At 43.8% G+C, this 25047-nt stretch overlaps 1 protein-coding gene across 2 annotated transcripts in view; it reads right to left on the reverse strand.

Annotated features, from left to right (window-relative positions):
• FRAS1 (Fraser extracellular matrix complex subunit 1) overlaps positions 1 to 25047 on the reverse strand; it is a 188285-nt gene that overhangs the window by 153546 nt on the left and 9692 nt on the right. For both annotated transcript variants that reach the window (XR_015058289.1, XM_085881638.1), the window contains exon 2: positions 10040 to 10214. Coding sequence is in view for 1 of the 2 variants with exons in the window: in XM_085881638.1 (XP_085737764.1) it covers positions 10040 to 10214 (175 nt within the window). In the remaining variant the exon portion in view is untranslated. The remainder of the gene's footprint in view (positions 1 to 10039; positions 10215 to 25047) is intronic.

Raw genomic sequence — 25047 nt, forward strand, 5'->3', positions numbered from 1 at the left:
GAGAGTTAGAGAGTTAGAGAGTTAGAGAGTTAGAGAGTTAGAGAGTTAGAGAGTTAGAGAGTTAGAGAGTTAGAGAGTTAGAGAGTTAGAGAGTTAGAGAGTTAGAGTGAGAGAGAGAGAGAGAGAGAGATAGAGAGAGAGAGAGAGAGAGAGAGAGAGAGAGAGAGAGAGAGAGAGAGAGAGAGAGGTGGGGAGGAGGGGAGTTAGCAGAGAGAAAATATCATGCTTTATGAACAACACACACACACTATATTAGTTCTTGGCCGATATCGGCAATTTTTTCGGGAATTGGCAGATTGGAATCTGTGTGATTTCTGACTACAGTACATACTGTATACAACTCAAAAACCTTGAAGAGCTTTCACCCTTATTTTGTGTGAATTTCAAGAAACAAATTTTAAAAAAACAACGTTGCATTATAGACGTTTCAGGGAGATGTGCATAAACATTAATTTTTATAAACAGCGGCCAATTGTCGTGACGGGAAGAAAAAAAATTGGCTCGGTAATTTAGAAAACACGTTAGTATGGCAAACGGCTGGGAAACCGGGTGTTATCAAATATATTTTGCTTTGAAACTCACAAAGAGAAACATATAACCTTTCTAAAGCACACCGAGTCATATAAAATAACCAAATGCTTTAGAAGCAGTCACAAGGACAAAGGAAAACGTGATTGCTCATATGCTGCTGAGGTTAAAAGTTAAAACCTTCAAGGTAAGGGATGAAACTTTGCCACCACGGTGTCCGTAACCAAGCATGCAGGCAAACACACACCCACGGAGAGTCCCTTTACAGATCCAAACCTACCCATATGTACCTCTATGTTGTAGCAACTGCCGACTGCACATCTCAAATGGGACACAAACTGTACCGCTACCGACTGTAGGGTGCTCGGCAAGTGGCTTAAGCACTTCAATGAAATAGTTGACAAGGAACAGCTGGCTTGGCAAGCTGAGTGGTAATGGCACATACCTGCAAAAAAAAACCTAAACATCACCGATTTCTTCATATTTTCAGGTTCCACTCCAGATTTCGAGTTATTTAATCCATGTGATTCAATCCTCCAAACTCAAATTATATTTAACGCAGGCTTATCGATCGCTTAATTCATCATATTAAACACCTCCCAGAGATTCCCGAAATGTCAAATATGTCCGCATTAGAGAAATGAACACTTTTTTTTAATCAGTCGGAACTGCTGCGACACTACATGGCCAAAAGTATGTGGACACCTGCTCGTCCAACATCTCATTCCAAAATAATGCGCATTAATATGGAGTTGGTTCCCCCTTTGCTGCTATAACAACCTTCATTCTTATGGGAAGGCTTTCCACTAGATGTTGGAGCATTGCTGCAGGGATTTGCTTACATTCAGCCACAAGGGCACTCGTGAGGTCGAGCACTGATGTTGGGCGATTATATCTGGCTTGCAGTCAGCATTCCATTCCATCGCAATGGTGTTCGATGGGGTTGAGGTCAGGGGTTAAAGCCACAATAACGTGACTGTGCAGGCCAGTCAAGTTCTTCCACACTGATCTCAACAAACCATTTCTGCATGGACCTCGCTTTGTGCATGGGGCATTGTCATGCTAAAACAGGAAAGGGCCTTCCCCAAATTGTTGCCACAAAGTTGGAAGCACAGAATCGTCGATTCACAGAAAGCACAGAATGCATTCGGGCAGGTAGTGTTCTCCTGGCATCTGCCAAACCCAGATTCCGCCGTTGGACTGCCAGATGGTGGAGCATGACTCATCACTCCAGAGAACGCATTTCCACTGCTCGAGAGTCGAATGGCAGTAAGCTTTACACCACTCCAGCCGATGCTTGGCATTGTGCATCGTGATCTTAGGCTTGTGTGTGGCTGCTTGCCCATGGAAACCCATTTCATGAAGCTCTCGCCGAACAGTGCTTGTGCTGACGTTGCTTCCAGAGTCAGTTTGGAACTCGGTAGGGAGTGTTTCAACTGACGACAAATGATTTTTCCGTGCTATGCGCTTCAGCACTCGGTGGTCCTGTTCTGTGAGCTTGTGTGGCCTACCACTTTGCAGCTGAGCTGATGTTGCTCCAAGACGTTTCCACTTCACAATAGCAGCACTTGCAGTTGACCAGGGCAACTCGAGCCAGGCAGAAATTTGATGAACTGACTTGTTGGAAAGATGGCATCCTATGACGTTGCCACGTTGAGAGTCACGGAAATCTTCAGTACGGCCCATTTGACTGACAATGTTTGTCTATGGAGATTGCATGGCTGTGTGCATGATTTTATACACCTATCAGCAATGGGAGTGGTTGAAATAGCCGAATCCACCAATTAGAAGGGGTGTCTGCATACTTTTGGCCATGTAATGCAAGTTCAATTCTGAAGCATAAATTTTGTCATTCGGCTTAGTTTAAGAGATTATAGAGGTTATGGCATGTGCGGAAATGAAATAAAGCCACAGACGCTGTCGTCTGCAGGCGTTTATAAGCATTGCCATGTACCCAGTGATTTCTAGCTATGATAAACAGGCATTCGATGATATGAGTGAAAAAAGTGAAATAAAAACTTTATCGTTTAGAAATTGTTGCGGCTTGTTCCACGTCAAGGTATTGTTGAGCAGGCGGAAGAAAATGGTGAATTAAGTCCCCAGCGAGGTAACCCAGGATGCACCTTAAGACCCGATCGAAAGCGAGGTGGCCAAGGATGCGCCAGATAAAGGATATAATTAAATATGACCATTAATTATCTTCAAAAGGGGTGTTTTAATTAACCCAAACCCCCAATTTTCACTCATTCACTCCCTTGAAGTTCAGTTAGGGGTTCATTCCACTAGGTTTCATGGTTTTGGAGTTATAGAGGAGAAATACACACACTAACTGATTGACTCACTCACACTGACATTTATTACTACAAATATTCACACATGGTACTCGTGTGAAAAAATCCTGACTCAACCCAGCACTTGACACCAAACAACCTCATCATTGAACAGTTACTCCAATTATATTGTTGCAGTTCTTGGTACCGGCTTCAAAGGCAATTGCACACAACATACATGTCCCTCAATTTCGTTATTTCCATCATATAAGTTCAGTAGTCCCTTCCCCTTGCGTAGTGGGTTGAATGTGATTGGATGCGTTGGTAAAAGGGCGAGATAGGTTTTTCCCTTTTCTTCTCATTTCTTAGGGGGCAATTGTAGATCACCAATGAGCTTCGTGGCATGCGCTGTGCAACACGGGCGCTGGATAATTTGCATATCGTGCCAAAAGCTCTTTTGAATCGCACGCCAACACCAAACTGCCCCCTCACTCAACCTCCCCATAATCTTCCATCAGATAACACAATACGTACGCAACCCTTATCATTTATTAGTGCACATTTTTACTTAAACTTGGTTTTTATTTCACACCTTAATTTACATTGCATTAAGACATTATACGTGCCGTTCATCGCCCCAAGACCCTAAATTCTCACAACCCGCTAACCACATTACCTCCACCACACGTGAACTACCCACCTTCCTCCGCGATCACCACCTCATCTACAGCTCCCACAGACGTTGACGCAGCTTCTAAAGGCCCAGTCACACCTTGACGTTTTAGCCAGCAATGGCAACGTATTAAAATGTATGTAAAACGCTGGCTTACGTTGAACTTTTGATGGTTTTTTTTAAAGATTCGGACGTATTCATAACGACTTGGTGTTATGTATAACGTATTAGTAACGGACACAGAACGTTTCGTTCTGTTATAGCTAACTTATACCAACGAATGCTGAACCTGTTGTCGGCCTTCACAACCTATGCCCAACGATAGTCTAACTTATGCATAGCGCGCTGCACGCATGGCCGACGATCACGTGGCGTAGCCTATTAAAAGGCTTCCGCACAACGATTCAAATCATAACCGCCGCAGAAATGGAAGTGTCAACATCGCAGTCACACCTTGGCGATCTTGCCAACGTATGCCGACCTCTGAAAAATGCGTCTAAAACGCTGGTGCACGTCGAATATGGTATGGGAAAGTTTGGTATGCGTGAATAGAACGCTAAGGTACGCTATCATACATCGTAGTAAGTGGAGTACGTCTTGTAATTTTAAACATGTTGAAAATTTTATGAAGTACTTGCCGTATCACACACGCTCCGCATGCGATGGGAATAAGTTGTAGGCACGTTACACGATCGTTGACACGCGTCGACACACGTTACTTGTAAGTTACTCATAAGTCGAAACACGTCAAGGTAATGGTTAGCGTTAGTGATCCAGACTCCGGTTTTTTTTTTTTTGGGTTTTTTTTTCTTCGGTATGACGGTGTTCAGTGTACAGTGCGGTTATGATTTAAATCGTTGAGCGGCAACCTATTAATTATATTATATTATAACCGCACTAGAAATCGAAGTGTCAAAATCACCATCATACCGAAGGAAGGAAGAAAAAAAAAAAAGAAAAAGAAACAGGGAGTCTGGAACACTGACGCTAACCATTACTTTGATGTGTTTCGACTTATGAGCACCTCACAAGTAACGTGTGTCGATGTGTGTCACCGATCGCTTAACGTGAGTACAACACGTAACTCGTAGGTTAGAAATAAGTTTCGGGTACGCAAAGCATTACCTCGACTTGTTTCGACTTATGAGTAACTCACAAGTAACGTGTGTCGACGTGTGTCAACGATCGCGTGACGTGCCTACAACTTATGGCCAGCATTATGCAAAACGTGTGTCATACGCTGGCATAAGTCTTAAAATTTCAAGCATGGAAAATTTGAGGACAACCGAAAAGTACAACGTTTAAAGCCAGCGTACAACGACGTATGGCAGTGTTTTTCAGCGTGCTCTCATTGTTATCAAAACTTACCCATAACGTATTCGACGTGTACCAGCGTTTTAGACAAATTTTCAAAAAATCGGCATAAGCTGGCTAAAACGGCAAGGTGTGACTGGGCCTTTAGCACAGAAAACGACGAGAGCAGCAAGTGCCTCCATGCTCTGGATTTTATCTAAAATTCAAGCCAACAGGCGTTAATTGGCCATTTGCGTCCTTCTGCTTAATATATAATCGAGCTGTTTGCTAATACAAGCAATTACGAGCTCCCAGTGTCCACTCCTGCACCTGCAACGTATCCCGAGCCCCCACCCATGTCAATCACGGAATGACCATCACGTGTGGTAGTTGAGTGACCAAGTGGGCAGGAATTTTTGTGGAGGTCTGGCATCGGATGGCGAAAGCGGTCATGGGCCAATCGGCGGCCGAGATTACCCAAAGAGGCCGTTTTGAACCACCTTTCGGCCCCGCCCACGCTGAATGGTTACAAAAGGGCAGAAGGGCCTTTCTTCCTGCATTGGTGTAGGCTCCGGTGCTCACCCTGTCCTGTCTTGTCCGGTGCTTGCTTTGCAAGAGAACGATCGTGGCTCAAACAGTGGTGCTCACATTGGTGGGTCAGAGTGTTGAGTGGATGGAGCGAGCGCAGTAGTTTGGGCCAAAGCCAAGCCACACATACACACTCTTTAGATTCTCACACAGTAGGCTATTTATCTCACGTGTTCTTTTCTTTGCATTCATGATATATCGTTCTACTTGAACGCAGAGCTCAACGAGGCCTTTGCTGCCACCAACTGTCCTTTTAAGGGCACCACCACTGATACGCACCTTCACAGTTTTCTCTTGCATCACATACACCACACGCACTACGAGCACCCACCGCACTTCTATGATCAAGTACCTTTAGACATCATCAGTATTCCTCCTTTGACCCCTCCCTTTAGTGCTTGGGTCGCAGAGGCATGACTGCCCGCCCGATGAGCAAAGGCGGTGATAAACCTCATCCTTTCTCTCCTCTTTCTATTCTAATCTTCTCCTTTTGCGGTTGGTCTAATTGGGTAACCATGTCTTGTGTATAGCCGATAGGTAAGGCATAGAGTTGAAGTTCTGCTTCTTGTCAGTTTTCCTTCCTGTACTCGCTTGTACTCTTCATTGCTTGCAACCATTATCCTTGTGCATTATTCTTGTGTTTTCACCCCTGACCATTTTTACTACATTTCCCCTTTTTGATTGCTTGCTTGTGCATTAAAATGATGCATAGTACCGTACCTTCACATTCTACATTGTCCTGTAAATAATAAGTCCCCTCTTTTTGAACATAATTTCCAATCGGTCTGTGTTCGTCTTTTCCCCATTGGTCCAGTGTTGTCCACACCTAATTAGTCTGGGAGGTTATAATTCCCAAATTTATTGGCTTTCATCCAAGTCTGGTATGCACTAGTGGTTGCTTGGCCACCCCAGTTAAGATCTAATTAAGATAAGCTTAGTGCTTGGCCGAGGGTGCGTTCCCCGATCGAGAGATCGGGTGACCTCCAGCTAAACGGCAATTACACGGAGGACGCTGGACCACGTGGTTGACTAATTGGCGTTTGCGGTTGCCAGCAACCCACGACGGACACGAAGTTATTCGTACTCGGCAGCCTCAGGCATGATGCTAAGTCCGAGGATCTCTCATAGTAGACCCAAAACCCATGGCCTAAAAATATAAAAGGATTCATTCATCCTTGTCTAGACAACTGCTCTCACATGTGGTGAGGTTCAGGTCAGGTCAGGTATGGGAGTATGTGCCAGAGCAGCGCGTCGCTGCGTCCACTTTGCGCCGGTAATCCAGGGGCCTCCGTCTAGCCATCCCCCAGACAGATGCCTGGCCCATCCCCATCTACTTGAGATGGTGAGGTTCGAGCTCAACAAACTTACTTGACAGAGTCGAGTCTAAAGCAATCCCACTCATCAACTCTCCCAATCTGACCTCAAATCTCGACCCGCTTGAATTCCACCGTAATGGTGGCTCTTTTACCTTTTTCCATCGATATTACTTCCGTTTCTGCTCTCGAGAACTGGCTACTTATGTACCTCTGCCATTAGGTAGGCCACAAATATTAAAAAAAAACAAACAACAACAACAACAAAAAAGTATTTGGTATGACTCGAACAGAGTTTGAACCACTGACCTCCCAGACTCAGCAAAGAAGACTAGGCTTCTATTAATCACAAGTGTGGACTCAGGATGGCATAGAGGTACACACACTCACGTTTAAGCTGTCTATCTTGTGTTTGAATCCCGACTCAGCTCTAAACCGTTATCCCGACAGTGTGACCACTCCTCATTTTCACAAATGCCAAGGTGAGCCAATGAAAAAAGCCAAGAATTCACAAGGTTTCGGAAAAGCGATGATAATAGAAAACCTATACGCCAAGAAAACCTATAGAAAGCCAAGACGCCAAGGTGAACAACGAATAGCCAAGTTCTTGTGAAAAAAGCCAAGGAGTGGTCACACTGTATCCCGGTGTTTCACAGGCAGGGCGATTCATCAATGTGTGTGTGCCGTCTCTCAGATGTACATTAAAAACGGGCGTCCTGTGTGCCAGCATTCCAGTTGGTGGATGTTAAAGATCCCAGTGTCCTCCGTGAAGTGTAGGCGAGCTAGCGCCATCACCATAGCCAAACTCGAAATTTCTACCCTAACCAGCCGAGGGCATTGCATCAGCGGCACAGCCGTGCCCTCTGCCAATGATGCTTCCCTGCAGCCTTGTGCTGGATATGAACAAAGAAGATTCACAAGTATGTTTTTGTCAAAAAAAAATACATTGATAGAGCAGGAGGATAACTCTGTGGTAGCGTACACACGGCTCTTTAGTCTGCATTTGATTGCTGTTGCAAAAAGATCACAGGCAAGACATCATATCGTAAATCACACCATAGTTTTGAAAGCTATAGTCAGCCAACTGTTTTATCTGCTGGCATTCGCTTGTGGCTGGTAATAATGCCAAAGGCATATTTCTGAAAGAGATGGTCAATGTGTGCTGGTACATTGGCGAAATTCCCAATGCCTGCTTCATTGTTTACATTATTGCTCGTTCTGGCACTCACATCATTTATGTTCCATCAAGATGTGCCGAGAGACTGGTTCCGTGGCTGGAAACTGGAGGGTCACATCAATCTCATTACGCTGAGGCCAAGTGGCCTTGTTTCTGAAAGGGATCTTTGGGATTTTGACCGAGTACCCAACAATATCAGACATTACATGCAAAAGATAATAAATATAATTTAATTGAAAGTTTTTTTTTTTTTTACATTTAATTTGTGCAAAATTATTTTGTTCTCTAATCATTTCATTATCCATATCCGAGTGTACATCATTCATTAATCAATATGTAGAAGTTTTATCATCATTAGGCAATGCGTTTTGGATCTGGCTTTAATTAGGCATTCAGCTCGCTGAGCGCATCATGACCGAAGCACCGTTGTGTGGCTGATGCAAAAGGCTTGCACGTTAGGCAGGCCCGTCGCCAGGGCTCAGTATTAAGGGGGACATATGAACTGGATGGGGGGCACAATTATAATATTTTTGATAACCCGGTATGCTATTGTATTCATGCAGCATTGATGCATCGATACTGAGGTTGCCGTCGCATACTAACCAAATTGATCTCAGTGAGATTTAATATGTTTTTGGCCGAAAATTATTCGAATGCAGGAGAGCCGCAACAAACTGGCACATTCACAATGTAGATATTCAATGATTAGACAATTGGCACCAATTCAGGTGCACTTATACAAGGTGTTGTCAAGAATTGGCATTAGAAAATTAATATACCAGAGATACAATGACTAAACGGGGGAGGTTGGCACCGGAATCAGTGCACTTTCAAATAAGATACAATAGGCTATGATCTGCGATCATCATGTTAAACTATCAACAGCAAATACGACCAGCCTGAATATACCACAAAGTCCGCATTTAAAGCAGTCAATTACACAGAGGTAAGGTTATGCACAAAGCACTAGATATGGGATATGCAAAGCACCAAACACAACATTTAACTTAAACATCAGAAGTACAAAGCAGCCGACCACGGCGGGTGCTGACCACAACCACAACCGCTTTCCGTTTCTTAGCTATTTTCGTATATCCATGTCTTTTTCTACTGCTGCGAGCTAGCGCTCTCCGTGACTCGTCCCTCGTGACTCGTGTCACTAATCTCGCGACTCACGACATTTGACGGTTGACGGTGTTATTTATTAAATGATCCATGCACCAAAAGCAGGTTTTATCTGCATAATTTCAAATGTAAGCACGATTGCAAACACACATATTTTAAATTTATATTAGAAAATTACTTTTGTAAGATGGAGGGTTGTGAAGGTCACGCGGTGCACTTCATCTTCAATTATGTAAATTTATGTCTTTTCCTTGTTCATATTATGACTATATTACATTTATACCTAACTTACAACCAATCAGGTAACCTGCTTAATAGGGCCTCCATATCGAAGACGCTGATTGGCTATTCCTTAAAACTAAATGATCCACGATATATATATAGATATATATATATATATATATATATATATATATATATATATATATATATATAGATATATATATATATATATATATATATATATATATATATATATAACCACCCACAACATCGACATTTGACATGAGGTCTTGCGGCTGTCTGTCGTCTTGGCTGCTGGCGTTGGTGCTTGCGTTTTTATCTTGTGGGTTTGGACTGTATTGTCTTGCCAATTGCTTTTGGAGATGCGCTGGCAAGCGCACACTTATCTCTTGACTGTTATTCAAAGAAGGATATTATTAAAGAACAGTTTATCCAAGAAGGCCTTATTATTCACCATGTTGAACATCTGGAATAAGGGTTTTAGTTCACACAGGTGAACTCTTAAACAGCAATGAGTTCACAGTGGGCGCTCGTCCTTAAACACTAAGTTGTTCACAGGGTGCAACAGGGCATAAATGGGTGGCGTACAAGTGGGGGGGGGGCACCAGATGTGCCATGGGGGGACAATGCACGCAAATGCCCCCCCCCCCAGCGACGGGCCTGACGTTAGGGCTTAAATTTGGAACTTGGTCAGGGTGTGGTACGATTTTCATTGTTTAACTGTTCATTCCACATAAGCTGAAGGATATTTTATTGATATAATTCAGGAAAGTGCATTGCTCTGCCTATTCACAAATCGGATCATGGTTGACTGCCTGGCAGCACATACCGAATTGTGGGTTCTTGTGCTGCGGCACAAGCCTGTAGAATATCTCAGCGTCACTTGCCCCAAGAGCCATAGCCTGCAGCACAGTGCTGCTGATGGGCACCATTCCTCCAGCCGGAACATGGATGGGCACGTTGTTCAGTAGCACAGGCAAGCGGTTGCCAGTTCGGCCCATTATCTAAGGCAATGGAAAGGACAATGTCAAGTGAATTATGTTGCACAGGTTTATGTCAAAAGTCATGAACAAAACAATGTGTTTTTTTTATAAGTACAGAACATTCAATGCATAAAGATATTCAATAGTTCAGTATTTAAAGGCTCATTCATTGAAGAAGTGGGTGAAAGCAGGTCGAGAAGGGTTCAAATGAGGCTGCGCAGTCAATATTGAATTCAGCCGACAGGCAGGGATTTCGAATTTGGCCAAAGAGCTGTCCCAAAGTCCTGGTCCTGCTGGAAAATATATCATGGATTTTTTTAATATCCATAAGCAAGTGAAAAGGGATAACACAGCCAGTATAAAATGAAAAGGTCCTTCGTCCGTGATTCAATACCGACGTGAAGCACGAGCATCAAGCTAATAACTTTGACAGTGTCAGAGGCTTGTAGAAGTGCTTGTGCATAGAATAAATGAAGTGCAAGGGTATTATTTATTGGCTTGAATACGTCGAATCCTGGAAAACCCATTAAGCGAAACAAAGTTGAGCTTGGCTAGAATTTAGTTGGGAGACCTCCATTTAGTTGGGATTTAGTTGGGAGATCCATGAATGGGATTTAGTTGGGAGATCCATGGGATAGCATTGAGGGAATGGGGAGCGACAGGATAGTTCACTTGTGAGCATGCATTTGATCTCCTGTGTAGTCTCTGAGTAAAGGCTATAACCACCACCCTAGTGCCAACATGGGGTGCTGAATCTTGAAGAACGTAGTCTTTCAGATGCAGATGTAAAGCTGGCTGTCCTGAACTCCTACAGTTCTCCTATCTGAACAACCGACCCTCCGATGGACCATCCGTCCATGTACTTTTGTGTGTGCAAAATTTCAAAAACCCTTCAAGATTTAGCTTTCATATTGTACAGAACTATTTCTCATATCACCCAAAAGGCAGAGAACCTTGAATGTCAGATTCTTGTGAAAGCTTAAAAACAACCAACCCCCTCCCTCCCCCTCAATTCCATACATTTCCAAGCTAAAGTGTGCCAGGATCTATGACGATGTAGACCCATTTTTTTGTGTGTTAAACAAAGGCAGATATTATTTTCGTGATAAAAGTCTGTTTCCCAAACAATAACAAATTCCAAATATGTGTGATTATTGAAAAGCAACAGAAGAAAAACAGGAAACTAAATTGTATATTTATTTGTGTGAAGAAGACATTGTAATCACATGAATGCGTTCCAAGCTGCGGCTCGACTAGTTGAGCTTCTGTACGATTGTGAACTAGTGGTTGCATGTTCAAATTCCAAACCAAATGGGAGGAATGACAAATCACCTGGAGTTCTGCTCTGGCTGCAGTATCCTCCTGAGGAGAATGGTACATGGAGAGCATCATGAGATAGGTGCGAGACCGCAATGCTAACCAGCTCATCCTAGTTGAAGATATAACAAGGAAATCCAACACAGGTGGAGGCCATTCAGCCCATCATGCCTGCGCGAACACCACACCAACCCATCAACAAAGGATCCAAAGAAGAAAATGCAAAAAAAGTTTTTAATTAATGAAATAAATGTTTTTGTTTGTTGTTTGTTTTTTGGTGGTGGGTTTGGGGGGAGGGTTTGTAGTTTTTGTATTTTTTATTTTGTAGTTTTTTTAATTTTTTCCCCCTTTTCTTCCCCTCAGGGGAGGGGGCATGGGCTTGGTTAAAAACACACAACATCAACCACACAACCCCCTTTGAGAAGAACAAAAGCATTCCGTACACAATCACACATCAATGCTCAAACTACCTAAAAGTCTTATCAACATCCCCATACCCCTCTATCTCCATAATTTCCAGCTACCCATCTAATTCTAATTTAAACTCATCGATTTTTACCTTTCCAGGGAGACCATTCCATGCATTAACTACTCTCTGAGTACAAGTCCCCTGCTTTACTACCGTCTTAACTCTCCTCTTATTTACTCTCAGGCTTTGGCTCCTGGTCCTATCACTGTCTACTCTGTTCAATAATTCATCCACACTTATTTTATCGATACCTTTCATTATCTTCAACATCTCCATCATATCTCCTCGTAACCGCCTTCTTTCTAGTGTATAAAGCCCTGTCTCCTTCAGCCGCTCCTCATAGCTGAGTCTCGCTAGGTCCGGAATCAATTGAGTAAATTGATTCAGATACCATTTTCTTAGAACTGAGCGAAAAAAAGTACCGTAATCGTACATCGCCTTTACAGACAGTATTTTTAGCAATAAAATGTATGCCTATGTGTATCTTATCGCCAATGATCAACATCATAAATAATTGCTGCAGAATAAGCTCAACGTAGCAGGTTGAAGTCTTTGTTGCAAACCTTAGGCTGAACCATAAAGATTTTAGTCTGCATTTGCTCTCAAACCACAGCAATCCCAAACACTCAGCAGCAGCTGAACAATCATTACACTTAGGTCACAACAAATACAATTAGGAAATCTCAAACGATCCCAGTAGCCTCTGTGGGTCCAACGGGATAGTGCAGAGGTAGCACATTTACTTTTGCAACATCTCGTCGATGTTCGATTCCCAACCTGACGATAAACTGCTGGATTGGTACTTCACAGGTAGGGCATCGCATAAAATGTGTGCCGTCTCTTGGATGGACGTTAAGCTCGGTGTCCCGTACGCAAGCAGTCAGTGGTGAACTTTAAGAGATCCCGCAGTTTCATTCATGAAGAGGAGACGAGTTATCAGTGGCACTGTGAATAATTTTCAAAATCCTGCAATCTCCAGTCAAACATCAGGCCAACCTTGCCAGTTGATGAAATACTTCTGCAAACTTTCCTCTTAGGACGATCCCACAATATGGAATCAATTGTGTCCATGAAAAAAGCAATCCAGCAGTTCCTGATTTTTATTCCTAGAATAAATCTTCAACATTTTCATTAAAAACCAGTACATATCCATCTCAAACATGACGAACAAAGAACCATACATGATCACATCATCAATATTGATGAAGCTCATGAGATGAACTTGTGGTCACTAATGTAAGGCATCTGTGCAGCAATCGGATATAAAAACGATACAATACAGGGTCATTTTTTAATTTGAGAACCCTAAATAATACCCATACACTAAAAACTATATCTGTTAGGAACCTAATATTATGTAAATGTAGCCTCATGTTAGAGAAAGACATGCCATGGTCATGAGATTTATCAGGTATCACGTGATTTATCACGTGACCCGGCAGTGACGTTTAACGGTTTTCACTCAGTAACACTATGGCGCTCACCTGTGGAAGAACTCGCTTTTCTCATCGAACATTACATCAAGAATGCATCCTTTAGTGAATGCCAAATAGAATTTAGAAGTCACTTTGGTGATCGGACAAAACCTTCGAAATCAGTGAAATGGAAACTGGTGAAGCCATTCAGAGAAACAGGCTGCGTGAAAGTTAAAAAGCACAAGCGCCAGCCAAGTGTTGTTACACCAGAGAAAGTGGATGAAGTGCAGAAAAGAATGGAAGCAAGGCCGAATAAATCTCTGATGTTGAGCACAACAAAGCTCACCGTTCCCAAATCCACACTCTCTTGGCGAATTCAAAGCAATAATCAATGACACAATCAGCAATATTCCCCAAGAAATGCAACACTCTGAGTCAGAGAGCATGCTGTGAAGAATGATTTTGTGCCTGCAACATGGTGGTGGATAATTTCAGCACTTCCTTTAAAGTATTCAATTGTGTGGATCATGTCACACCTTTCTCTAACATAAGGCTATGTTTATGCAAAATATTAGGTGCCTAATTGATATAGTTTTTACTGCATGGGAATTATTTAGGGTTCCTGAATAAAATAAAATAAAATATCACCCTGTACAAGCAAAAATAGCCATCCCCAGTGACAGGAAACGTTTAAGTTAATCTGTGAATTTAAAGTATTTCAAAGACTTTAAAAAGGTTAATTGTGTTTCACTCAGAGCCAAAGCTCTGAGCTACTTATACCACCCACCGTGAAATGGTGGTGCAACATTGGGTAGTGGATATTTGAAATTGTGTGTTATTCCATGAAGATCTGTATTAAATCTACTTTAATCGAGATGTTCATGTTGATGTTATAGATTACTGGGTGGAACAATAAAGTGACAACAATGTGTCATCAAGAAAGGTGAAATGAAAATGCAAAGTAATCAATCAGCAGCTTTTGAAATGCAGCGTGGGAAGCGGCCGCCGTAAACGAGAGACAAATGAACACACAGACAGACACCACCCATGATTCACAATTTTATATATATATATATATATTATATATATATATATATATATATATATATATATATATATATATATATATATATATATATAGTAGTGGGGTATGCTTACACATTGTAAGGAATAACGAATTATGCTTCCCAATTGGCTCGGGTCGGTCACCTGCATTTATTATTCTTTCTTTCTTTTTTTCATTAATTTCTATTTTCATGAACAGACACTTTCCGACGGTTCTGTGATCCCCCCCCCCTGGTGTATAGGCTTCTATCCCTGGTGTTGGCTTAATGTTTAGGGTGGTGGGCTTGAGATCCCAGGGTCATTGGTTCAAATCCTACTCAGCTGTTGAATTAATACCAGGTGGGGTTGACTCTACCGGTCATCTTTCCAAGATCGGCAAAATGAGTACTAACTTGCTGGGATGATTGAGCCATTCGAGTATTCTGCGTCGGAGTGGCGGCCCGTAAAGATTTTACTCAATAACCTCGGAAACTGCTTCGGCAGCACCACCGCACTGGACAGAATTATGGTCCCAATGGATTTGGATAACAGCTTCAATGTCTGTCGGCAAGCGATATTACCATGCTTCCCCATCGTCTTGGGTGGCTCACCTGCATTTTTTTTCATATATTTATATTTTCAATTACAGATGCAATCCGATGGTTCTGTGATTTTTCCCGGTGTATCGGCTTGCTAAATTTCAGCTTTGTACATCACCCAAAAGGTCCCAAACATTCATATCAGTCAGTCAGTGAGTGGTTCGGATGAGCTTTATAACATATGTACATATATGTATATAATTATGTGTTAGTGGGGTGTGCTTAGATATTGTAAGCGATAACGAACCATGCTTTCTCAGGTCGCTCAGCTGCATTTGATTTTTCATTGATTTATATTTTCATTTTCGGATAATTTCTGATGGTTCTGTGATTTTTCCCAGTGTATCGGCTTCAATGTCCATCAGCACACAAAATTTCATTTTTCTGTGTCACCTAGAAGGTACCAATCTTTAATATCAGGCAGTCAGTAAGTCAGTGAGTCAGTCAGTGGATCAGTGAATCAGTATGAACTTTATATTGTTGCGAATTCGCGCCCGCCGGCGTGCGATCGGCTACGTAACTCGAATCGCGGCACGTCGCCCACCGGACGGACAATTCAGTCGTGACCCTCTCGGAACAACGCCAGGAGCTAGTCACGGGTGGGTCTTTCGACCTCACCACAATCGTGCCAATCAGCCACTCGCGTAGGATAGGGTTGTTCGCCAAACTCGACCTACCTAAGTACCTACACGGATGGTTAATCGGGCGATCGTACCTCGCCGCAGGTCGACTTCGGACACGAACGCTTAAGCGGTTCGTTCCGTACTGCAGAGATAATCGAGCGGAGTTATCGTCGACCTCGACGGTTCAGATTAGTTCCCGGGAACTTACACCCACTACTAATCTCTTACGTGATGCAGGATGGAGAGTCAATAAAAAGGAAGGAGACGAAGCAGAGCGGGAACAGTTCAACAAGCAAGCATTTTATTTACACACACAGACACAAAGCAAGCACGTATCCACAGCCATACAATTATGCAACAAAAGCAAATGCAGAGTTAAAACCGAATAAGACCGACACACGGCAACACTTACGCAGTTCTACTTTACGGACGGTGCCACCACAAGCATTTACACAAAAAGCAAAGGAAAAAGAAAAGAAGTCGCGACTTCCCTTTTCGTGGCTGGTGAGTCCCTTTCCCACGACCGTCAGCGTGGTCGCGCCTGGCCCCGACCTCTCTCGCGGCCGGCGAACCCTCTCCAGCACTCCTCGTCCGGACGCGCAGGTCCACCTCACAACTGGCGCTGCCGCGTCTTCCGTCCGTGCCTTCGTTGACAGGCCGCTCGCCAAGCCGCGAGCGCAGGACCTCTTCCCCTGACAAGACAAGCAGCGCCAAGAAGGAGACGACGTCCAGCCCAGAAGCTCAAACAACCCTCGAAGACAAGGAGACAGGATGCCTCGAAGACTACTCTACCTCCTCAAGGTCCGTGCTGTCCGCCTTTTTTAGCGCGGGGCTCCACCCCTCGCTCCGCCCCGTTTTCGGCCCCGCCTCCCTTCGAGCTTCTTGGAGAAGCCTCTCGAAGGGGGGTGTGCCCTCTCGCTCTCCCTCCATCCCGCCCCGTGCGGGGGAGTCAGTTTTTGGCTCAGGGCCAGAGAATTATTCCCCCAAAAAGAGGCCCCCACCTCTTCTCACCTTTGACCCCCGGCTCGGATCGCACGTCCCCCACACCGAGCACGGAGAATTTAGACGGGAGAAACAGGCGGGAAAAACCCCCGAGCATCGTTGGTGGTTTTTCTTCTCCCGCGGAGCTCCTAACCGCACGGGGCCTATTGAATGGCGAGTGGCGAAGATGTGGTAGCGTAGATGGTGGAGGTGGCATGGTTGTAGTGTGGTTGGTGCTGTGGTGGGGATGGCGTGGTGGTTGAGATGCTGTTTGTTTGAAATAAAAGATAGAACAGAAAAATGGCTAACTCAAAGCGTCGCAGCCTGGATGGATCACATAAATTCCCTCTATACAACGGGTGTGGACTAACTACACATAGACCTATCGAGATATCTCACCTGAGGACTCTTTATGGTGTAATGCGAATTTCCACAACCGTAACAATATATTAGATATAAAAATGAAAACCAGAGAACCACTCACATCTCTCACCTGTGAATGAAGGGAATAACGAATTAGTTCTCACCGAATCAATTAAACCCAGGTTGCTAGGATTAAATAAATAAATCGACTCCTCCAATGCTCTTCCAGCTGAAGAAAGCTGCATAAAGCAACCAAGAAAGGCTACCCAATGTAAGCACTTTGCTGTTTCAAACCCTTCCCAGAGTTCCTCCACAGCTGTAAAGACAATCACAAATAGTACATACAGGAGAATTCCAATGCTACACACCTGCTCAGCTGCTGGACTGGATAGAAAAGCAGCAGCCTCTTCGTTTTGATCATGTATATACATATATACATATATATATATATATATATATATATATATATATATTAATTATACATTATACTCATATTCTTACTATGACTATAATTCATGGACCGGTGTTTGTTTGTGGGTTTGTTTGTTTACAGGTTTGTGGGTTTGTTTGAGGGCTTGTTTGTCGGGCCAGAACTCCTATAGTTCTGGCCCAATTACATCCAGACTTACTCAAGAGGATCAGCATGGGATTGACCCCAATTAATATAAAGGGGTGTTTTATCTTTGTCAATGGTCTTGAGGGGGGAGTGGAGGGCACAAATTCTCGATGTAAATGTGTATTGTGTTGCGCTGCCTTCAGGTGGGGGACAGTATTACAAGTCCCACCATTTTCAGTACATACAGTATTCCTGTCCTCACCTTTTCCAGTACAGTGGGGTGTTTTGAATTTTAAGCAATGGTATGTTTTTGCTTCATGCATGTAACCCAGGTTATGTTGTTTTTTTTCCTATACAGAGCTATCACTTACCTAGACACCACCCAAATAAAGGTACGTGTCAGATGAACGTGTTGCATGCTTGGAACAAGATTGCCCGTAGAGCAGGTACTCTGTTAGTATGATACAAAACATATTAATTGACAGAAACTGAAATAAATTGATGATGAAAACTTTGGAGTGAAAAGCCAAACACGCATTTTTATTGCAATGCCTTTTCTCTCAAAATGCAATATTGTTTGAAATGCTTTTGAGCAGGATTTTATTTTCCCTGTTACTTTTAATTGATTTTGAGTCCCAGGTTTCATTAGTCTGATGGTTTTTCCAATTGCAAACGTCTTTGGCAATGGTTTTCGTCAGTAAATTTGGTCACATTCAACAGCATTGATGTCAAAGAAAAAAAAATTATATTATGAGATTTCAGCAACAGGAAACAAAACACCAGGAAGAATGGAGGGTTCCACCAATGGGAGAAAGGGGGGGAGGGAGAGAGAGAGAGAGAGAGAGAGAGAGAGAGAGAGAGAGAGAGAGAGAGAGAGAGAGAGAGAGAGAGAGACAGAGAGAGAGAGAGAGAGAGAGAGAGAGAGAGAGAGAGAGAGAGAGAGAGAGAGAGAGAGAGAGAGAGAGAGAGAGAGAGAGAGAGAGAGAGAGAGAGAGAGAGAGAGAGAGAGAGAGAGAGAGAGAGAGAGAGAGAGAGAGAGAGAGAGAGAGAGAGAGAGAGAGAGAGAGAGAGAGAGAGAGAGAGAGAGAGAGAGAGAGAGAGAGAGAGAGAGAGAGATAATGAGAAAGAAAGAGATGTGCAGAGAGCTTGGACTTCGGACAGTTAACAAGCAAGGGATTGGCTGCTGGATTCATGCATTTGTCTTGCAAGGATTGTAGAAAGGTGGGGAGCTGAAAGAGCAGAATGTGTAGCAACAGATGAAATTGAAAATAAAATGAGAAACCACCGAACTTTTGGGGGTGGAACAAGCCCCGTGCCTCGGCCTCAGTGCTCAAACTGAGTGTGCCGATCATTTTCAGTGCATTGGACTTCCTCTTTGCTTTCATTATCTCTTACCCTCTTTCCTTTTACAACATGTTCAATTTGATGGAATTGAAAAACTTCGCTCACGTATTAACAAGCAATAACTTTCCCTGGGAGTAAAATGTTTCCCCGAGCACAAATGAGTGAAATCAACCAATAAATCAATCATTCAATCGGATTCATTCAGTGGCTCACTAAATATTTAGTAAGGTCATATTTAAATGTCATGATTACGACATGGAAAACATTGAAGCTGCAAGCTCTGAAATACCTCAAAAGTCAAGTGTATGCACTTAGGATCGTAAACACTGACTCGGCTTGTGTTTATGCATTACCCTTTGGCCGCCAAGCTCCTTTTCCATCACTCGACCCTTAAATTGGACGGATCTTTTCTGTTGTACAGCTAAACCTTAAATTATTTGTGAATTGGCTCCAGCATGTATAAAACACTCAGTAGTCATCTTTCAGAAGTGCACATCATCATCCTAAATACACAAGTTGGTGTCTGTCTGTCTGCATTTTGACTGTGACACATTCAGTCGTTACTTATCCAATCTCAACCAAACTTGACAGGAGAACTAAGGGTCACAGAACAGAGGTTGCAGCGACTTAATTTGCCCCCACCCCTCCCTGAATGGTTTTTTCCCACCTTTGGCAAAATCCGTGTTTAGGTGTATATCCATGTTAAGATAGCTAATCGTGTTTTTCCAAGGATGCTTCTGAGAAAAAAAAAAGGAATAACACATGATAATAGCATAATATTGTTGCAGATCCAGGGTCGGGGTAATAAAACCATGAAAGGGGGGGGGGAGTGGAAGCTACCTCGGGTTCCCACCAGACTCCGGAATCGCAGGCCATCGCACACGGATAACTCCGTGACGTGGGGTGTCGCTAAACAACAGTGAATGCCAATAACTCAACCACGTGACTTAGGGTCCTCCATCTAATGGAAACCGGTTCCCAAAATGGTCACGTAATCTAATTACCGGGGCATACACCATTGGTACGCCTTATTCAAACTGGATCACCTAATCGGATCAGATGCAGCCGAGCGTAACTGCCAAGGACGTACCGGTGAGAAAACATAACGGAGGATAACATCCCAGCTAACCCGGCTCAGCTAGGATACGGACAATGCTGGGCCAAGGAAGGAAAAGACGAAAACGAGCTGGGAACATTTATATACAAAGCATTTATTTACAATCAGGTGAGGAAAGGTATGTGGCACAGTGAATTGGGTTTCTTGGTATGTTGAGCAGGGATAGCAAGGAATTCATGGGGTGTGACAAAAGGCAATCAATTTACAAAAGCAGACACAGAGCAGATTTATCCCGTTATAACTACCACAATCTTAACTTATGCTACGACAGGTGCCATCACTCACACACACACACACACACACACACACACACGATTAGTTAGCCAGAAGGAAGGAGAGTAGATGAGGACTCACGGTCTCTCTATACCTGGCGCAGTCGGCCGACCAATGCAACCCAGTACGCTTTGGGGGAACGCTCTGCTTGAGCGATCCCACCTTAAGAGTCGGTGCATTATCTCCTGCTTAATCACTTTGCCGGGGCTCGTGGAAATGTGTGCTCCGCACTGATCCAGAAGAACATCTGTCACACACCAACCCCGAGTCCAGATGCAGCGACAGGCAGACAACGAGGAGCAGTGACGAGAGGGTGGAGCAGAGAGCCGGAGAAGTGGGTGCAGAAAACAGGTGGAGACAAGTGTGAGGCAGGCAGACGAGGAAGTGCAGGGAGAGAGAGAGAGAGGGAGGAGAGAGGGCGGACAGCTTGGCGATCCACCTTTTATAAGCCCCGGACGAAGGGTGGGGCGCCGACCTGAAGAGACAAGCCGTCATCCGAATCGTGCGCTTCCATTGGATCCCGGCCCCTGGGGCCGGAAGCGGCCTCATTCGCACACCCGGAGCAACATGGGTCAGTGGGGTGTTTTTGAATTTTAAGCAATAGATTGGTTTTGCTTCATGCACGTAACCCAGGTTATTTTTTTTTCCTATACAGAGCTATCACTTGCCTATACACCACCCAAATAAAGGTACGTGTCAGATGAACGTGTTGCATGCTTAGAATAACATCGCCCGTAGGGCGGGTACTCTGCTAGTATGATACAAAACATTAACTGTGATTTTTCCTTGCATCGAACTCCCGAGCCATGTTCTGGCGACTGGATGAGTCGTGTCTGTCCCACATGCCTGCTTGGGGCACCCCCAGTGAGATGTGGTTGGTGTTGATAACCCGCTTGGCCCATCCCTGCGCCATGCGGTCCGAGTGGCCTGGGACACGCAGCACACCTCTTTGTTGGCAAATTGCATCAAAGCGGAGGTGCATGAAGGTGCGGGGTGATTTTTCCTGTGTGCGGGAGATGTTGGTGGTCGAGGTGAAGAGCTTCTGGTGAGCGAAGGTGGAGTAAGGTGAGACGCCATTGTAAATCGGCACGCAGATTCGAATGAAAGGGTGCACCATGCACGTCCTGTACAGTGTTGGTGGTGAGTGTCTCATAGGGTGGATGTCTGGGTGCGATGCCTGCTTCGATTTGTATCATGGTTAAAAGGAAAGGGTTGGAGGGAAATCAGGATTGAAAAGAAGATCGAGATATAATTATTAGACCCACGCAACACATTTCGGCCCGTTAACCCATTAGACATGAGGGGAAGGTCTGACTGCATGAAGACTAACGAAATAACTGCCTGAGGATCACTGTATGTTGAGTGCCATTGTCTTAGAGGCATGCGGTCTTGCAGAACTGCAACAATATTAATGTTATCACGAAACAATATTAATAGTTATCATATCACCTCTACCCAAGGGGTTTTTCCTCCTTGGACAAACACCTTGTGTAAATAGCTCATCATAGCGTTTTGTGGGGCACCCCTACCTGAAGAAAAAACATAATATAAACCACATACACATATGATTGATTACCTTTTTAAACAGTCGCTACTGCTGTTTAACACTAAACTGAAAGGGAGGAAACCCGACGTTCTTGAGGCATTTCATGCTTATTGCGTCCCCCACAAACTAATGGACCCGAGCCTTGATCTACTGTCATCTATATACCCCAGAGAAGATAATAACATGACCATTCCTGCTGTTCCCATAGGGAGTGGGTGTACTCGTCAGATGAAATAGGGTGGTGCTTGCTGTTGAGGAGTCAGTGCGTGCAAGTGTGGTGGGGGGTTGGGGGGAGAGGAGGTGGGTTAAAGTCAACTAAAATTTTCTCGGTCCGACTCACAGACTAATAACACATAATATTTACCTGAAACATATGGTACATTTTATTTGTTGAACTGCAAAAGTCTGTTGATCATACATTTTTCCTATGTCTGTGACATTATTTGTTTTGTTATTGAGGTCGTTAACAAGCATTATTTGAGAGCATCACTTCTTACGTTGAACATAAGTGTCCTGAGGGTCCTGAGTTCAAGCCCCGTTGGGCCGCTGAATTAATACACCAGGGGGTTGACTCAGCCTGTCATCCTTCCGAGGTTGGCGAAATGAGTACCAGTGTGTACTGGTAGAGGGGCACTGCATCAGCGACACAGTCGCGCTCCCAATAAATGAGAGCTACCCCGGCAGCTAAGCTGCCACACGCAAGAAGAAGTAGACGATATCGAAATCCAAAATTATATAAATAAATAAGGTTTTAGAGAACTTCAAGAAAACTATTGAATGATATGTCGAAGGCATTGCCTCAGGTTTTATCTCAGTATGAGTGAGCATGAATAATCCAGTTTAGTGACAGGCAGCATTGTGGGCTCAAGCCAGGGCATCTTGATAAAGCAAGAAGAAGCATGTCCACACAATGCCACTGATCTACTTCCACATGTGTGAAGCATTGATGTGACACAGGTAGCCAACTACTAGTCTGGGAACAATGACCCTTCACCAAGATATGCAAAAGAGTTATTCCTGAAAAGCAAAGCATATGTATATCGATATGTCTGTGAAGTAGGGGTAAGGCTTTAGATACCATTTGTACTTGGGTAGTTCTCATAACTTTTTGAACTTCATTTTAAGTTCATTTGTTTAGGATAAAGTATCTGCATACCGCCACGAGCCGACACCATTGTCTACGGGTGTTTCAAAAAAAAAAAAGTGGACTATTTGAGCAGCCTGATATTCTGTTGTTTCTACTGTTATACCCTTCTCTCTTGCAGGTTATGGTGGTGGTGGTATGCCATTTCTAACAAGTAGTCAGGAGAACCCCACGTCAACTATGGTGTTCACAGTGGAACAAAAAGTGACAATAATGACTTTGTGGTTTGAGACAAAATATGTGCAGTTGTGCCAACGATAGTCAGTATTGCATTGTTCACACCCGTAATGGACGGCATTCCAATGGGAGCATCCAGAAGTTTGTTGAGCACTTTCAAGCACACGGAAGCGTGAAAAATCAAAATCAAGGCAACAATGGCTGCCCACCAAGTGTTACCAAGGACCAAGGGAACATTGATCTTGTGAGAGATTCTGCAATCAAAACTCCGAAGAAATCCCACCATCAGCATTCCCAAGAACTGGCCATCTCGGGCTCATCTGTGTGGCGCGTTCTCACTTCCAAACTCAAGCTCTACCCCTACATCATATCTGTAAGGCATAAACCAACTCTGAATGACATGGCAAGACGAGTAACAATGTGTGATTGGTTCAGTGACTGAATGGAAAGGTACCCAAATTGGATCAACTCCTGGTTCAGTGATGAAGCACACTTCCATTTGAATGGGGCTACCAGCAATCACAACACCTTCTTCTGGGGTGCTGAGCCTCCTGAGTAGGTGTCTGAGATGTCTACTTACTTCTGCCCATTGAATGCCAGATGGGGTATTCTGGGACCCTATTGGTTTGAGGACATCAATAGTAAGATAGTGACAGTCAATGGCAAAAGGTACCACGAGGTCTTCCGTCGACCCAGCTCAACTACTGTCTCCAAACCAACTCGGACTTGCATGGTTCATGTAGGACAGTGACCCACCGCACACTGCAGGTGAAAACCGATTTGCTCCACCAGCTGTTTGGAAATCGTGTCATCAGCTTGGCCACAGCACATGAGAAGGCATCCCACAGCGCAGATTTGAATCCAATGGATTTTTTATTTTGGGGTGCTGCCAAAGGTCAAGTTTACATCAACAAACCTCAAACCCAGGCTGTCCTGAAGCAGGAGGTGGAGGATGACCATAATGCTACCACTCCAGCCACTTCCAGACGAGTTGTGGAGAATTTTGGAGTCAGGATCAAAGCCTGCTTGAACAGAAGCATAGCATACATTGAAAGCGTCAATTGAAAGTAGTATAACGAGTGATTTGAAAGTGGCATGGTGTATGCTTTCCACAAGTGCATCACTGAACTTGCTACCTTTTGTAATTTTTCAACAATAAAATGTTCAAATAGTCCACTTTTTTGAAATAACCCGTACTTTAGATGGTAGATAGGGTAAAGCACCTCATCCCTCTGTTTCCACTCTGAGAACCGGGTGAAGGAACCAAGGGAGGGAAATGCCTATGATGGTGTAAACAATTCTTGTGATGCTGTAAAGCCTAAAATGAGACAGCAAGGAGAAAACTGATTGGCCAACACTGCTGAGAAGGGGAAGGCCCTTGTGCATAAAAAGTGTGTGTGCTCACACCTAGAGGGGAAAAAAAGAAAAAAAAAGAGGAGGGGTCTTAATGCTTTGGCTGCCTGCAGTTTCCATCTGTCATGAATCCAGCTGTCCAGAGTCTGTCTGTCCTGCAGTCTTTCAACCAGAGGCCTGTGATCATGGTAACATTATGGACTTTCTGCACATGCCTGCGATGCCATGTACTATCTCGCCATCATGGTTACGCTGAAGTGAGCCCAAGTCCTGCAGCAGCTCGAGTTCATTCTGTGTCTACCCTTCACAACTGCCCAATTTCTGTGTGCACATGGTGCTCTAGCAATGGATAATTTCATTGTGAAACATTGATTGTACGTATCAATTGTTTTTGGTGTCTTTTTTGTGGAATTCTGTGCCGTCTGTCTCATGTTTATGATAAATTCTGTCTTTCTTAAGAGATAGCATGCACTTCGTGATCCCGGCATTTTTCCTTGCTGATATTTGGGTTCATTTGGGGTTCCTGGATGATA

The sequence above is a fragment of the Eptatretus burgeri genome, chromosome 5 (genome assembly GCF_056783735.1).
Source record: "Eptatretus burgeri isolate ZD-2024b chromosome 5, Ebu_testis_v1, whole genome shotgun sequence".
NCBI lineage: Eukaryota > Metazoa > Chordata > Myxini > Myxiniformes > Myxinidae > Eptatretus > Eptatretus burgeri.